This window comes from Miniopterus natalensis, chromosome 17, assembly GCF_054644295.1.
Source record: "Miniopterus natalensis isolate mMinNat1 chromosome 17, mMinNat1.hap1, whole genome shotgun sequence".
Taxonomy (NCBI): domain Eukaryota; kingdom Metazoa; phylum Chordata; class Mammalia; order Chiroptera; family Miniopteridae; genus Miniopterus; species Miniopterus natalensis.
Window position 1 is genome coordinate 8582202 of NC_142097.1, and position 18183 is coordinate 8600384.

The window sequence follows — 18183 nt, forward strand, 5'->3', positions numbered from 1 at the left end:
ACAGTTAGAAAGGCAGGAGGTGCAAAACTGGTGCTCGTGGTCAGCAAGGGGAGAGGCAAGCATAGGTCACAACAGGAAATCTTCATCAGGGAGATGTCGTCTGAAACGGGCTGTGCAACGTGGTAGGATCTGAACAGAGGGAATGTTCCAGGCAGCCATATGGGCACAAATGACCTGGGCGATTAAACACTTGAAGAATTCCATTTCTGGGAAATGATCCTAAAATCGGGGGGGAGAAATCCTTATGTCAAAGGATGTTATTATAACCTTATTTAAAAGCGTGAAAAGCGGGAAGCAACCTAAATGCCCAATTGTAATGGAATAGTTAAAGGACCTATGAGACAGCAACTTCAAAGAATATTTGCCTAGCCATTAAAATCATATTGAAAAGATTATGGAGTTTATGTATATATATATTACCACAAATTTTTTTAAAAGATTATATAATAATATTAAAAATGCTTATCTGTTTGCATTAAGTAAAAAATCAGAATACAAAATTTTATATACAAAATAAGTACCACTATTTTTAAAACTATATGAATAACTCAGACAAGAAGAAATAAAATGTTAATCGTGGCTATCTTCATCTGAACTTTCAGGGATTGTTTTATCTTCTACTACTTTCCAAATCTCCCTGCTCCCCAAATATATAATGAGTATGAACTTAAAAAAAAAAAAGTGTAAATAAATGAGGCCCTAGAAACCCAACCTTCTCTGAAACTAATTTAATTTTGACAATAAGAATTCAATGGGGGTTCTTGTGCATGGGAAATGCAGTATTTTACAGAGATTCATGTGTTGGTGGGACATAGAACAGTAAATGAAGAAAGGGTGGACCCTGAGGCTCCTTCACTATCTAGAGCTCTGTGACTCAGGACAAATTGCTAGAAATCTCTGAGCCTTAGTTTACTCAACCATGGAATAATCCCTTTTATTCAAGATTGCAGTGGAGATTAGAGATAATAGAGGTACCACAGAGGAGCCCACAGGGGGTGGCCAAGAAATATTGGCTAAACACTGGCATCTGGGCTCCTTAGAGGACGAGGTGAGGGCCAAGGCCAGGGATCTGTTTTTATCACATTACTAGTCCCCATGACGGCTTGTGTGAGCTGCTTTCCCAAGCCCAAGGGGGCAGATATCACCGCTTCCAGTTTGAGCCTATGCTTCACCCAGGGTTATTTTGGAGACACGTATAGCACAAACCTTGTAATAATTGCTCTGAATCTAAGGATCTTCACTACAATGAAAACATTTGTGCATTAAGAACAAGGGATTAAAAAATTAGGGGGTTAATTTTCTATACTCACTTCACGTATCCAGAATCTACCCAACATGGTTCTTAAGTTGCTTCCCTTACTTTCTCCCCTCATAAAAACACATAACTGGTACAAACAGAGTTTCAATAAGGCCTATCCTGAGCACTGCATTTTTTTAAAAATATGTTTTGATTGACTTCAGAAAGAGGAAGGGGGAGGGAGAGAGAGAGAAACATCGATGATGAGAGAGTCATTGCTTGGCTGCCTCCTGCATGCCCCCTACTGGGGATCTAGCCAGTAACCCGGGCATGTGCCCTGACTGGGAATCAAACCATGACCTCCTGGATCATAGGTCAAAGCTCAACCACTGAGCCACACTGGCCAGGCATGAGCACTGGATTTAAAATTAAAACCTGTCCCCACCTCCCCTCAAACCCTAATCCCCCAAGCTCTGCATCCACTGCTCTCATTGCCCTTCAATGCTATGTGCTTCACTTGTCTATTATTTGTATTTTCCCATCTGCTAGAATGTAAGCTCCACATGAGCAGGAATTTTTTTCTTCTTTTTTGTTTTCTTTGTTCATTGATATGTCCCAAGCACCTAGAACAGCACCTGGTACGTATTCTCAGCACGGATTTGTTCCAATGAAGACAACTGATGCCCGTTTCTACAATGTATATGGAACTACCCCTGCCTCCCTTAGAGCTAGCGGAGGCCATGTGCAGCATGTCCAGGGGAGATCTGGCTTTTGTTGAAGCTAAATTCAAGTTCTGCCTCTGCTCCTCTGCCCTCATCATCCCAACAAAATCACTCCCTTCTCCGATCTTCTTTACAAAATCTATGAAATATTTTACTTTATCCAGACCATGAGGTGCTTTATATTATCTTATGTTATAGTGACGTGTGTGTGTGTGTGTGTGTGTGTGTGTGTGTGTGTAAATGTACATACCTTATCCCCAAACCAGACTGTAAGTTCTGGGAGGGCAAAGGCCATGCCTTATTTTCTTTAATTTTTAATAGCACCTAGCACATTGGTTTGGATGCAGGAGGTGTTCAACAAATACTTGTTAATAACAATGTAGAAAGTATTTTTCATTTTATTTTCATTAGAAAAGCCATGAAAAGTACATAGTATAATATCTGGTACACAGAAATAGCTGGTGAATGTTGGCTATTTGTATTAAAACTTGTATTCAAATGCATTAACTACTAACATAGTATAACTACTAACATTGCATAATAAATTTCATTAAATAAACCAATTTTGAAAGTTTGAAATTTGAGGTTATCTGTTGAATTAGTTTATATTTCCTCTGTCATGAACCAATGTATTAGCTAAAAAAACACTCATGTATTTATTAGAAGAGAAGTATTTTCCTGCGTAATAGTGGACTACTTTGGTTTGATTCAACATAAGCCATTATCTTTTCACTGGCAAAGAAACCACCATCTATTGTGATTCCAACTACTCATTTTAACAGCAAGATGAAATTCCTTAACCAGATGTTACCTTGCTAATATCACTCAGTTGCCAGCTTTAAGCAAAGCTCCCTCTGGTGGGCCTCTCCCCACCCCAACCCTGTGGGGCCTGGAACTTACTTGATGGGTTTGTAGCTGGGGCTTTTACAGAAGACCAGCAATCCGGCTCCAGAGCCCACCAACAAGCCCCCCATCTTCAGGCACTTGATGGCTGACACTCCCTAGGGGGAGAAAAAACATTAGGAATATAGCCAATAGGTTTCACTATTAAAAACCAATGCGTGGCCCAGCTGGTGTGGCTCAGAGGTTGAGCATCAACCCAGGAACCAAGATTCCCGGTCAGGGCAATGCCCACATTGTGGGCTCTATCCCCAGGAGGGGGGTGCAGGAGGCGGCCAATCGATGATGTTTCTCTCTCATCGATATTTCTCTCTCTCTATCCCTCTACCTTCCTCTCTCTAAAAATCAATTTAAAAAAACAAATTTAAGAATCAATGCGTGGCCCGACACAATGAGCATGGCCAGGGCCACATCAATGCCCCCATATGCTGCTTGGATGAAGGTGTGTCTACGATGCACCCCAGGACTGGCCAAAAGGACTCAGTGCCAGCAACGAGCTCCTGTGCTGGAAGGAGCCCCCCTGCTCCTGCAAGGGGCAGACATACTTCACTGCACTTCCTCCCTTTAAAAACACCTGTGCATTTCGAACATGTTAAAAGCGGACACTCTATATCCATTCAAATAAAGGGAAAGCATAAGGCCCACGCACAGCCACCGCCACAGCAACATCCGCTCCTCGGGCACCACCATTTCACTTAACTCTTGTAATGCAGAGAGACGATATTCAACATCTAAGCACAAAAGACTCCTTCTTGTTTGGTGACTGTCTTTGCTGCACTATAGCATGCAGTACATAATCTCACAAATAACAGAGAACATTTCCATTCCAAGCCATCTTCAGAGTTTGGGGATGCACGGTGGCCATTAACTTTTATATAATTCTAACAATGTCCCCTACTATGAAGTTCTGCTTTTAAAATGCGCACAACCAATATTACATTTTAAAACTTTCAATAACAATATAGCTCATTACTTTATAGGCTTGTGTCTTAATCAAGTTCAAATATTATAAAACAAATATTATATCCTTTCAAGTTACATTAAATTGAATTTTGCCTGTTCTGGTTCAAAAGTCATTTCATGGCGTTGGAGCAGAGAAACCAAGGCTCGAGAATGTGCAGGCACGAACCATAATGACACGCTCCCCAACCCCCAACTCCAAAAGTGCCACATCAGCACAGCAGGCGGATGCCCGGCGCTGAGGAGACAGCCCTAGTCGATATTTTTGGCACTTGTTCAGGGACTCGGGGAAGGGATAAGAAGTTCAGCAGAGCCTCAGAGTTACATACATGTAATTTCTAAACAAGCTTTTCGATACTATAGATGACATTGTTCAAGTGCCCAGGTCCTGGAGCCAGTCTGCCTCGGTTTGCAGCTCAGCTCTACCACTTGCAGGCCACAGGCTCTTGAGTGGCAAGTGCCCGTTTCCTCGCCGGTAAAGCATGCGTGAGAGGGGTGCCTATCTCACCAGGCTGGAATGAGGGTCCACTGACACAGTGCAAGGGGGCTGCTGCACTCCACGTTTGACACACATTTATGGAGCATGTCAGAACATTTATTGAACTGTTTTTAATGTTAACACTATTGTTACGATCATCATCTTCTTCATTTTAGCGCTGTATGCCTAATAGGTCCACTCGAAACCATTTTAATTCTTTACTTTTTTAAGTGTTGATCAAATATTTAAGTAGAATTTCAAAATGGGTATCAAGATCACTTGATGTTCCAACCAAATGTCTTCAGTGATACCTCCCATCCCTTCGTCTCATAACAATGATTTTATTTTCACCGTATAAAAGGCATGTGGAATCATTGCTTTGTGGAATTGACCACCAGGCCCCAATGGTTCGGAAATAAGCGTATCGAGTGCCACTATGGATAGCATCTAAGTGACAAAGGTTTCAGGAACACTAAGACAGCCAGCGTCTTTTCTGGGGAGGCACTTAGATCCCAAGTGCTGGGAGGCAAGGATGCCCAGCAGTCTTCATGTAGTGTTTTATGGAGCCCTTTGGGGTGTCTCAGGTGTCGGAACTGGCAGGGCCCTCCCTTAACCTAATCGGCTTTGCCTTCGCCTGCTTACTACATTGGAATCCCTCTCCTAAAAATAATTTTATAAACATCCATCGAGACTACGTCTCAATCTCCTGTGGGATTATTTCTAAACCCTTCTCTACTTATATTACAGCTTTCTCCCGTTCTTATGGGTGACCTTAAAAGCATGAATAGTAAATGATTCCATGATTAATAAAACTCTGACATGGCCCTGCCGGGCTGCTCTGTTGGTTGGAGCGTCTTTCTGTACACAGAGAGGTTGTGGATTTGGTTCTCCAGTCGAGGGGGTGTGGGCAACAACCAATTGATGTTTCTCTCTCATATCGATGCCTCTCTCTCAGAATCAATAAAAACATATCCTCGGGTGAGGATTTAAAAAAAAGAAGACTCTGACATGTTCCCAGGAACACAGTGCAGTATTTCAGAGCTTCTTGGGACTATCTGCTGGAAGGTGTCTAAGTTTAGTTAGAACCACCTGTTCCACCATCAGACAGGACAAAAGCAGGTGCACAGGATTTCAAATTCAAAGTCGAGTAGAAACAGCCCTTGTAACTTCCTGGGGGCACTGGGAATAGCAGCATTCACTCTGTAAAATTATCCTTTGATTGTAGACTTTTTATTTTGGTTAAGTATCAAAGTCTCTCACTGGACTTTTAACCAGAATTGTTAGGGATTCTGCAGATATAAACAGTTGGCAATTTCTAGGTCTTCTCATGACTTATAATGCTGGCCAAGGCTGAAATCTAAGATCTAGTTATTAGATTTTTTAAAATTATATGTAGCCCGGCTGGGCATGGCTCAGTGGTTGAGCATTGATCTAGGATGCAGGAGATCGAGGTTCGATTCCCGGTCGGGGCACATGCCCGGGTTGTGGGCTCGATCCCCAATGACTCTCTCATCATTGGTGTTTATATCTCTCTCTCCGTCTGCTGCCCTCTCTCTAAAATCAATAAAGATATAAAATAAAAAAATTAAAAAATTATATGTATACATAGTCTTATAGATCAAAGAGCAGCACACTTCTCTTGCCCATGGCAATAGGCTGCCCAAATGCTGGGACCAATGTGGTTACAGATCACAGAGCCACAGGCCCTGTGTTTTGAAGCTGTGAAAAGGGTGTGGTTCTGATTCCCTAATTGAGGATACCTAGGAATACCTTTGCCCTGAATATAAACAGAGATGAGGGCCCAGAGAACCAGTCAATGCACCTTGCAAATTTAGGTGTGGCCTCAGGTACGTCACAGACTTTTCCTCTTTCCACAGACTCTTTCTTAACTAGAGTCTGTATTGGCAGTGAAGGGAAGAAATCACGAGGAAACGGCAAAGCAGAGTAGACTTGGAAGGTCTCCACTCACCAGACTGAACTTGTCCTTCGCAGGCCCAGTGTCTGCCAGCAGTTTAGTCCTGGGGTTCATTTTTAGAATATCTCCAGTTGTGGTGCCAACGTAGAAGAAGCTGTCATCCATGGCCATCTGGGGGTCAGAGGGAAATGAAACCTGAAGGACTGGGTTACCCCGCTGACGCCCATGAGCCCAGTCAGGGGTGGGATGGGATTTCTCTGAAACACCAAGAAGACCTACAAAGGTGCGCACGGCTACTTCTATTTCCTCAGACCCAATGCTGAGTAAGAAAAGCTCGAGGCCAAACTCAGAACTGGAGGAAATACTGGACTGCATCTGGCCTGTGCATTTCACTGGAAGTCTACCTGTGTCTGACGTTGGCGTGCATGCCCTGGGAGCTCCAACTGCTGAGACTCCTCCAAAGGGCTCCTGGGAGGAAGCTGTATCCTCCAAAGACAACAGGCATTTTTTATCTCATATTTTCCAAAGTCTGTGTCATAAAATGACTCTGCATTAGACGAGAGAAACAAGTCAATGGAGAATGGAACTCCATGTCTACATGTATGAAGCCACACTGAAAACATGTGAATCATTCCTCTTTATGGAAAGGCTGCATTTCAACAACGAGTTTCATTGTTAGAAACTTTATTTCCAGTGGCAGAAATAACATAAATGGCATAGGGATGTGCCTTCTGGCCACACTGCTTCCCTCCATGTGACAGCCCAAGTCCCAGTAAAACAAGACCTACCCAGAGTTGTGTCTAGCTCCTCTAGTCTGGCTCCTTTCTGCCTTCTGAAGGGAGCTCCAGAAGTGAGACTCTCCCTCACCTGGGCCTCCTCAATCAGCGTCTCCTATGTCCAGACCGCCACCCCCACCCCAAGCCCAAGGTACACGCACACACGCACACACACATCTTGGTCAGTGCTGTTAACAGGAACTTGCACTAATAGTTAAAGTATCACTTACAGTAACACTTACTGTAATGCTCATGACTATCCTTTTCATCTGTCCTGTTTGGCACTCAGTTGGCCTGATTTTTCTGTTTGGGAGATCCAGTTCCCATACTCGAATTGTCCCACTGTGGAAAGGAAATTCAGTGAAATGGGCGCCCATTGCACAGCCACTCCGTCTCCTCTGTTTTCAGTACATCTTAAAGCTGAAGCTGAAAAGAACTAGATCCATTGCAGGGTTTCTCATAGCCTTGTGCTCCACCTAAGGTCGTCCATTTGACCTTCACAGCCGCCCAGCAGGGGAGGGTTATGTCCCCACTCTCCAAATGGGAACAGGCAGGAGCTGCCCCAGAGCAAGGATCTGCAGGGCTCTTGCTGAAGCGCGCGCTCTGCTCGAGAGCCTGGAGCTAGAGAGGTGAGCAGCTAATCGAGGGGACAAGTGAGCAAACTAGAGTCCACTAGGTATGCTTCCTTCAAGGGGCCGGCCGGCCTGTGAGAAACTGCTTTAAAGGAAAGGACTTCGCTATGGAGAGTCCTGTCTTCAAGGAAGGAGAAATGAGGCAAAGCACAAAAAGCCCAACAGAGTCAGCACCTAACACCAGGCCTGGAGTACGGGTGGCCTTTCATCACTGTATGTTGAGTTAATCCAAGTAATCGTATAAATATATCATGATCAACATCACAGAGACTTCAGCTAGTATCCTAAGGCAGAAAAAATTAAAAATATATTGATCAAGTTCAGTTTTTCTTTTTCTTTAGCTCCCAGAGTTATTCAAAGTTATTCAAAGTGTTCAATAAGTATTTTGAATGTACTTTCTAAACTAAAAAAGAAAAAAGAGCTTTTCCATGCCCTTCCCAGTAGTTGTCATTTGGATGCTAAAATATTGGGACCATCGTGGAGAACCGCAGGGTATGAGCCACGTACCGGAAATCTTACTTAAGGGTGCTTTTGCTCAGTTATCAGTGTCACATGACACTGAAGCGGACCTAGATTAGACATTGTCCTAAAAATTTTGTTTGGGCTTAAATTCAAGTTCTGACTCCTGGAGAAACCTTGTCCTCAGATGTCAGGATGGCTTGATGCCTGTGCTTAAGCAGCAGCTGGGGGGCAGAGAGACCCCATAAGGCAAAGGCTTCGTCCAACACCTCAGCTCGTCTCCAACTGAACGGAGCTGAGAGCTTCCCGGTCCCCGGCGGGCCCTGGAGACAGGGCAGGACCGGTCAGCTGCTTCAGGGCCCGAGGATTGTCTTCCTGAGATTCGCGCCGAGGGGCTGGCTTTCATCCAGCCAGGCAGTGCCAGGGCCTCTGAATAAACCCTTCCTTATCACTGCCCAGGGAACAAACGTGTGCTGCGTGTCGGAAGCAGCACAGATGTGGAGCAGCACCAACGCTCGGCTCTCGCTGGAAAGGCGGCCACGTGTGCCTCCGGGACGGGAAGCCACAGGGGGCCCGAAAAGCGTCGTTCCAGCCAGCAGAGACTTCACCCCGACAGTCACAGATGTTTGACCTTTGAACTGATAGATGACATAAAATAGGATGCTTTTATTTAGGTTTAATCTTCAATTCCAGACGGGACTGGTGAACCCGTAAGTTAAGGTCTGCTGTTAGGCAGCTGCTGGCCCCTGTTCAGACCTTCAGTTTGGTCCCCGCTGGAAATGATGTCATGTGGCTAATGGTCAAAGACTTGAAATTTCCTGGAGCAGTTCATGCTCGAACTATCATTCCATGAGACCCAAATCAAGAGCAGGTGCTAGCAAACATCAACCAGTAAGTGAACCCGGGCAACTGCGCAAGGCACTCTGGGAGCACAGATGGTGGGTAATGTGTTACCCACGACCAGGACCAGCACAACCAGGCCTGAAAATGGACTGAGCAGATGAGCGGGAGATTTTCTGTGGGAAGCACAGAATCTGCAAATAACTATATTTAAGGCTTTAAGATATATTTTCAGGATTGAAAGCATGTCCCCCCAAACTGGAGTGACCATGTTTTCTGCATGAGCAAATAAAGCGACCCCCGACTGCAGACACGTACTTGCCAGCAGTGACAAACACCTCGTCCAGGCACCTGGAGAAGATCACGGAGGTGGCGTTGCCCACGTTGAGGCCGGCCGCAGGGCTGCCGCAGATGGCGTCTCTCTTGGCTATGCTCCACACCACCACGCTGCCAGAAGAGAGGGACGAGAAAGTCAGGGGGAGCCGGCCTTTCAAAACAAGAAACAGTATTTTCAGTAGTTCTAGAAAAAAAACGAAAAACCAGTTCCTTACAAAGGAACAAACAATTACACTGACCCCTCACCCCCAGACATCCCCTCGATCACACTGGATATGAGAAGACACATGAGTGTGCCTCAAAACTTTTGAAGGAAAATGATTATGAGACTAGAAACCAGTGAGAGCATCCATCAAATCTGATGCTAAAATAAAGGCATTTTCAGACATTCAAGGCATAAAAGTTTAGCACCCATTTATATCATGTAAAAAATTTCCTTGGGGAAGTATTCCAGAAAAAAAAGCAATAAGAGGACGACCTAAGGCAGTATTCTCAAACTTGAACGTGTCTTGGAATCACTTGTAGGGTTTGTTAAAACAGAGGACGCTAGGAGCCACCCTAGAGCTTGTGTTTACTATGTCAAGGTATTAAAGAAATAGAATATGCATGTTACAAACCTTGTTAATGTAAAAACATGTCTATTTATATTTCCCATGTTTTCTACATGTAGAATGTGTTACCACAGGTAGTCTAAAATCAAGGTATAACCAAGATCTCCAAGAATGGGGAAGTAGGAGACAATATAAGAACCATACATTTTTTTTACTTTGTAAGAATTTGATAGACACTATCTAAAATGGAAAAATTGAGAGATATATCACTTAAAGTTTATATTGATAATAGACAAACAAAAAAAAAACCCCTTTTAAAACCAAGTACCTCATGCCCAAGAGAAATGAGAAAATGTGTATATATAAAATCTTATACATGAATGTTCATAGCAGCATTATTAATAATAGCCTAAAAGTGGAAAAGAGCCAAAAATCCATCAACTAATGAGTATAAAGAAAAAGTGGTATATCTATACAATGGAATATTATTTGACAATAAAAAAGAATAAAGTATTGATACACGCCACAGTGTGGATGAACCCTGAAAACATTATGCTTAATAAAAGAAGCCAGTCACAAAAGGTCACATATTGTACGACTCCATTCGTTTGAAACATCCAGAGCAGGCAAATCTATAGCTACAGAGAGTAGATTAGTGGTTGCCTGGGGCTGGGAGGGTGGTGGTGCAGCGGGAGTGAGGAGTGACTGCTAATGGGAATGGACTTTCTTTTTGGGGTGTTGACAATGTTCTAAAAGTGATTGTGGTGATTGTTACACAACACAGCATGTAAAAAACTTCCTTGGGGAGGTATTCTAGCAAATAAATAACAACCCACTCAACTAACCACTATACTGAAAGCCACTCAACTGTAGTCCTTAAATGGATGAATTGTATGGTATGTGAAATATATCTCAATAGAGCTGTAAAAAAAGAATCCAAGTGCCTCTGGAGAGAAGAGGTCTTCATGGTGGAGGGGGATATGAATTTTGAATCCATCTGCATAGTAGGAAAGCATACTTTCTTTATAAACCATGGATAGGTGTAGCTTTAATTTTTCAAAAACAAGTCTAAATTTTTAAAATAAATAAAAGGCCTAGACAGAGAGTTGGCTGAATAAATTCTAGCACATCTGTACAATGAAATATCACGCAGTCTTTGCAAAGAATGCGGCATACGTTTACATGTACACACACAGACTATATCCTTGGCATAAAGTTAATCAAAAAGCACATTGCATTACAACACTGATATATGACAATATTAATGCAAAAAAGGTTCATAAATCGTTTACAAAATATTTTTTTAAATGCATACATCCGAACTGTCAAATGTCTACCGCAGTTCCCAGCATCCCTTCTGTTGCTCCTCCCCTGTGTAGATGCCAGGTGGTCTTGGTAGAAGGGACCTCCTACAGGTTCAGGGTTGACCTCTGATTATCCAAATCCAATCCTCAGACTCTGTCTTCCTCTCCACCATGGCTATTTAGGGCTGGGCATAGTGCATTTTCTTGTCCAGCAAGATTTGTTTTTCTTTCTTTCTTTAGGAAAGACTTCCTGCCCTTGCTGGTTTGGCTCAGTGGTTAGAGCATCAGCCAGAGGACTGAAGGGTCCCATGTTCTATCCTGGCCAAGGGCATGTACCTCGATTGCAGGCTCGATCCCCGGCCCCGGTCGGGAGGCAACCAATCAATGTGTCTGTCTGTCTGTCTGTCTCCCCCTTCTACTCTCTCTGAAAAGCAATGGAAAAAATATCTTCGAGTGAGGATCAAAGAAAAAGAAAAGAAACTTTCTTTAGAATGTTTTTCTCAATATCCTCCAATTTTCTGCAAGCGAATTTTAGGTAGCCTAAAGTCAAACTTAAAATTACAGATGAACAACTTTGCTGATTAACCTTGGCTAAGGGGCCATGTCCTTCTCCCCCAAGGCCTAGCCTTGGCATCTTTCTGGCAGAAAGATGGTAGAAATGGAAGGGGCCTGATTGCCGAGCTCCAGGAATCTCTGGGGTGGGACCCAGGCATCAGTAGCTTGAGAATTTCCTCAGGGGATTCCAATGTGCACCCGAGGTTGAGAACAACCTCCTTAAGTGAAGCTCAAAATATGAATAGAGGATTTCTAGGCACATTTCTTATCAAGAATGTCACATGGGGATGGTGCAGGGAAGTTGTGACTACTCGACAGGGAAAGGGAATGACTATTAGAGGAAGAAATCTCATGAAAATTCTGTGGGCTTGCTGTGCACAAAGAGCTATCACTATGTAACTACACGTAATGTAAATTTTACTTGCAATAAACCTGTGAGGCTCAAACAAGAAAGTATCTGTAGCCTGGCCGGCATGGCTCAGCAGCTGAGCATCAACCTAGGATCCAGGAGATCAGGGTTCGCATTCCTGGTCCAGGCACATGCCGGGGTTGCGGGCTCCATCCCCAGTGCGGGGCGTGCAGGAGGCGGCCGATCAGTGACGACTCTCTCATCACAGATGTTTCCATCTCTCTCTCCCTCTCCCTTCCTGTCTCTGAAATCAATAAAAAATATATTTTTTAAAAAAAGAAACTATCTGTAAAAATGCACCAAAGGATTGAATCCTACACGAATCTCAGATGTTACTGTTTTTCTCCTACAGGCTATTTACACAGACACACGGACTGCACTGGTGGCTCGTCCTAGTTTAATGTTTTTAAATACTTTCCCCCCACCCCGATTTCAGTTGTATGTATTCTCTGCCTCCTAAACTTGACTATGAGTTCCTTGAGGACAAAGATCATGTCTTGGTGAGGCAAGTTAAAAATGCCACCTCTGGAGCCACACTGCCAGGGTTTGTCTCCCGGCTCTGCTGCTGACCCGCAGTAGCTTTAGTTCCTCATTTAGTTCCTCCTGGTAGCAGTAGCTCCCACCCCACGAAGTTGTTGTGAGGCTTAAATGAGATAATGCAGTTAAAGTGCAGCACAGACCTGCCACGTAGTAAGTGCTCACAAAAATTAGCTGTTATCTTTGCTGCTGCTGCTGCTAATAATGGTAATGGTTTTTTGGGTTTTTTTTACAGTGACGGTTCTCAAATTTAGATGCACATTAGAATCATGCGGGAAGCTTTTATTACTCCTGAAGCCCTGTCCACTCGAATCAGACTCTCTGAAGGTGGAGCCAGGCATTGGTAATTTTCTAAAGCGGCCCAGTGGATGTCAGTGCACAGCCAGGGTTGAGAGCCGCTGTCCTATGGAATTTTCCTCCTAGGCTTTTACACAGCAGGGAGGTTAGAGGGAAGAGGGTGCTTGACATGTCTAGAAATAAGCCTGCTGGAACACAAGTAAATATGTTTAGCTCATTACCTGCCGTCGTCTGGGCCTCCTAGTGACACCAAGTACAAATCATTTGGTGAGAAGGCCAGATCTTCGATTTTGCCCTTGTGAAGGGACAGCCGGGCAATCAGCTCCCTTTTCTTATAATCCCACAAAATGATATCGGCCTGGGAGAAAGAATATAGAGTCAGCTCACAGACAGGCTTTAAAGAACCCGAGGAGGTGGCTACCCCTCTCAGTGCAGAATAATCAGTGATGGCCCGGCCGGTGTGGCCCAGCGGTTGAGCATGGACCTACGAACCAGGAGGTCACGGTTCGATTCCCGGTCAGGGCACGTGCCCCGGGCTGCGGGCTCGATCCCCAGGAGGGGGCGTCCAGGAGGCAGCCGGTCAATGACTCTCTCATCATTGATTTTTCTCCCTCTCTGAAATCAATAAAAATGCATTTTTTTAAAAAAGGAATAATCAGTAATGTCACTTTTCTAGAAAGGACGTCATGTCCTACAATCATGAAAGCAACAAAATGGAAACGGTTTTAAAGAGCGACTTTTGTTCCTGAGCGCGGCCGGTCACCAGCAGCAGCGTCTGGCGTAAAAACACCGGGTTCCCCGCTCGGCCTGATGGAGTGAGAACCAGCTCGGGGAAAGTCAGGAGGGAGGCGCGGGGGGCAAACACGCGTGAGCCTCGGCACGGAGCTGGCCCCGCGCAGGGCAGTTTCGCTGCGCAGGCCCCTCTGCGTCAATTCACGGCGAGCTGCTTTCAGTTCAGTCACCTTGAAGCCCATGAATGTGACTTGTCCCGAGGCGATGTACACTCCGCTCTTGGAGATGGTCACACAGGAGACGTTGTTGCCGTGACCTTGTAGGAAGTTCTGTTCGTTGGTATTGATCCCCTGAATGAGGACTGTGCAGCCCAGAGGGTAAACCACGTGCTCCTGGTCAGGATGGCATTTCAGGCCAGTGGGCACGTGTCCTAAAGAGAGAGCAAAAATAAGAAGGTGCAGAAGTGGCTGGTAATTTTTAAAACATTGAGTACACGGGAGAACATTTTTGAAATAAGCCTTAGTTGAACGAAAATAAGTCATTTTATCCCCTGACAAGGTCAGTCTAGTCTATGACTTCTTAAACTTTAATGTGCATAAAATTCCCAGGGTGTCTTGTTGTAAAGTAGGTTCTCATTTTAGGTCTGCGGTGGGGCTGAGATCCTGCATTTCTGACAAGCTGCCTAATGCTGCTGCTGAATTTCTGGTCCAAACACTCTTTACTTTGAACAGCAAGGCCCTTGGGCCAATTCTTGTAATTCTAAGGAGCAGGAGCCCATGAGGCACGAGCAGCCAGCCTGTCCCGGTGAGTGTCCAGGTGAGAGCACAGGCATGGGGAAAACATGAGTTCACTGCCTTGGGCATAAGTTTGGTGAAGATAAAATTCTGATTTCAGTCCTAAGTCTCCACCAGGTACTTTGAAGAAGCCCTAGGACCTCTCACAGGAAGGCGCCATCTTCCAGATATTTGCCAAGATATTTGTAATAAGTTTTTTTAATTGATTTTTTTTTTTTTTTTTTTTGAGAGAGAGAGAAACATTGATTTGTTGTTCCACTTATTTATGCATTCATTGGTTGTTTCTTGTATGTGTCCTGACCAGGAATCGAACCTGCAATCTTGGTGCATTGGGCTGACGCTGTAACCAACTAAGCTACCCAGACAGAGCCTTTGTAATATGTTTTAATGTGAAATAGACACAAGTCCTCCCTTATTACTCATCTTTGGTCAGGATTTTTTTCAGTTATTCTTCATATTTATTTTACAATATTAACTTTAAATTCAGCTTGACTTGTTAAGAATTCATTTTTAGTGGGAAATATTAAATGTATACATTAATTTAAGGAAAGATTATTTTCATAATGATACATTATGTCTCCTTTCTAAAAAAAGGGTATGTTTTTCCATGAAGTCTCCTTTTATGTCCCACCTGCCGAGTAGCATTTCCAATTTTTCTTTGGAGAGATCTCACACATTTCTTATTACATCTATTTCTGGATATTTTAAAATCTTTGTTATTGCTATTTCCCTTCACCACCAAAAGAGTCATAAATATTTATTAATATAGCCTTCTGGTCTTTTAATTAATTCATGTTTTATATTTAACTCCCTCTGGAATTTATTTTGGTGCATAGTGTGATCCCAGTAGCTAAACAGATTTTCTTTTTGCTCGAATGGCCAAATGTATCTATTGAGTAAATGATTTCTCTCACTTTGTTATTATTCCTTTTTTATGCAGTAAGTTCTCGTAATACTGAGGTTTATATCTGGGGGTGATCTATTCCTACTCAAGTACATATTTGTTTTATTCTAATTGCAGGTTCCTTATAAATAATCATATGGCTATCCATATGGAAAAAGTAAAATTAGGTCTCTACTTCACACCACCCACAAACAATATATTCCAGGTAGATCAAGGATCTAAATGTGAAAAAAAAGACTCAATGTATATACAAGAAAATGACTTCTTAACCATAACACAAAAAAGAGCGAATCTTAACAGGAAAGGCCAATACATGCATCCATGCTTAAAATCAAAAACTTCTGAGACAAAAGACAAAAGAAAAACAAAATCCCAAACTAGAAGATATTTGCAATGTACATAATATACATATTAAAAGCCTGGATTACATTCAGAATATACAAAGCAAACACAAACGGCCCACCAGAAAAATGAGCATTGGGTATGAACAGACAATTTATGATGGAGGAAATTAAAAAGCCAACAAACATATGAAAAGATATGCAGCCTTAGCCAGTTTTGCTCAGTGGCTAGAGCGTCAGCCTGTGGACTGAAGGGTCCCGGGTTTGATTCCAGCCAACAGTGCATACCTCGGTTGCAGGCTCGATCCCCGGCTCTGGCAGGGGAGGCAACCAATCAATGTGTTGCCTCACCTCAATGTTTCTCTCACTCTCTCCCTCTCTCTCTCCCTTCCACTCTCTCTGAAAAGCAATGGAAAAAATACCCTCAGGTGATGATTTAAAAAAAATGATATGCAACTTCACAAGTATTCAGGGAAATGCAAATTCCATCCAAAAATGAGATAGCATTTCATCACCATCATGATGGCTAAAGTGAAAGAGGCCGACAATACCAAGTGTTAGTGATGGTGGAGGGCAAAGGAAACACTCACGCCCTGCTTGGCCAGGGGTAAACTGGTAAAGCTGCTTTGGAAAACAATGTGTTGAGTACGGTTGGATATGCACACACCCTAGAGCCAAATTAATCTACTCCTGGGTATATAACCTAGAGAAATACTTGCAACTGCACCCATGGGCTACGCACAAATATGTTCACCATGACATTGTTTATATTAGCAAAAAGTTGGAAATGAACTAAAACACCCATCAAGAGGGGAGTAGATAAGTAATGGTATATTTATACAAAGTAGTAGCGGAGTTAAAGCAAATTAAATCAACATGAATCAACACAAATAGAGTGCACAAATAAGGCTGGGTGAAAAGGCAGATTTAAAAATGTGCATGATATACTACTTTTGTAAAATATAAAAACATGCCAACTTACAAACTTACATTATAAGTTGTTTATATGTAGTATAGTTTTTTTAAAAAAATCTTTATTGTTGAAAATATTACAGATGTCCCCTTTTATACTAGATGTAGTATAGTATTTTCAATATTTTACATACATAGTAAAATTTAAAAACATAGCTGGCACGGGTGCACATTAACTTCAGGATAGTGGTTGTTTCTAGAGAGGGAGAAAGGAGAGGATAGTGTGAGGGGGGGAAAGGTCTTAAATGTATAATATTTCCTTTCCTAAAAAAATTAACCCCTCAGGGAAAATACTGAAATTTGTTAACTCTGTGTTCGGTACTTGGTGTGTGCTACAGTTGGCCTTCATTATCTGCAGGTTCCGCATCTGTGGATTCAGCTAACTGCTGACCAAAAATACAACTGGGGAAAAATTATTTGGTTGCCGACATGTATGATGGTTGCATCTGTACTTTGTTTGCTTGTCGTTATTCCCTGAAAAATATAGTGTGACAACTAGTTACATAGCATTTGCATTGTGTTAGGTATTGTAAGTAACCTAGAGATGATTTAAAGTATATGGGAAGATGTGCGTAAGTTATATGCAAATACTACTACATCACCTTATACAAGGGAATTGAGCATACGTGGATTTTGGTATACAAGAAGGCCCTGGGATCAATCCTCCTTGGATACCAAGGGACAACCGTGTATCATTTTGATGTTTTGTTGAACAATTTTATGATAAAAATTAAAATAAAGTAAAAGTGCTCTTAAAATACTCCCTGCCCAGAGATAATCATTGTTAACATGTAGCTGTGTATTCTTCTTTAGCTTTACAGTATTTTCTTTGCATTTAGTAATTAGGGTTCTCGGACGCAAAGATAAAAGGTCATCTCTGGCTAAAGTTAACAACAGTGACAAAAGTTTCATGGGAGGAACAGAAATAGCTCACAGGATTGATAGGAAGTGTGGAAAATCATACTTGAAAAATGGATGGGACCAATAGGAAGGCAACACCAAGCCACATGAACTCTTGACTTCTCACTGCTCCCTCCCTCGGCAGTCAGGGCAACATCTGATTCCCATAGTGCTCCGCTCCTTTGCATTTCCTCCCTTGAGAGTGGAAGTTCTGAGTGGGAGCATCTGAGTGGCTGAGTCGGTTATGGTGCATGTCTGTGAACTGGCTGCCAAGGAGTTAAGAGAGGAAATATCTGCTCCCTTTTAGGCCCTCACCGAAGAGAAGAGAATCTGCTCCTACCTATGTTGAGATTCTCCTAAAATAGAAAGATATTCAGATGTTGAGTAGCCACACATGTCCACTTCAATGAACGCTTTTTTCTCTTTTCTCTGTAGGTGCTCATAGGCACTGTTTCCCCATCTCTCCCTCCCTCCCTCTCTTTCTCACACACACATTATTTAAACTCTAACACACATCTTTCCTTGTTTTTCCATATAGGTCTATCTCATTTTTCTTAGAATTACATAGCATTCTGTTGTACAAAAGACTATAATTTTAAAAATAACTTATTTGGTTGAAATTCATGTAACAT

At 42.8% G+C, this 18183-nt stretch overlaps 1 protein-coding gene across 2 annotated transcripts in view; it reads right to left on the reverse strand.

The window, feature by feature from the left end:
- CFAP52 (cilia and flagella associated protein 52) overlaps positions 1 to 18183 on the reverse strand; it is a 39328-nt gene that overhangs the window by 16749 nt on the left and 4396 nt on the right. Inside the window, exons 2-7 of one of the 2 annotated variants that reach the window (XM_016222442.2) lie at positions 13871 to 14070; positions 13130 to 13266; positions 9238 to 9366; positions 7231 to 7330; positions 6267 to 6383; positions 2860 to 2960 (exon numbers count right to left, since the gene is read on the reverse strand). In XM_016222442.2, coding sequence (XP_016077928.1) covers positions 2860 to 2960; positions 6267 to 6383; positions 7231 to 7330; positions 9238 to 9366; positions 13130 to 13266; positions 13871 to 14070 — 784 coding nt within the window. The remainder of the gene's footprint in view (positions 1 to 2859; positions 2961 to 6266; positions 6384 to 7230; positions 7331 to 9237; positions 9367 to 13129; positions 13267 to 13870; positions 14071 to 18183) is intronic. The other variant, XM_016222443.2, reaches the window with a different exon arrangement.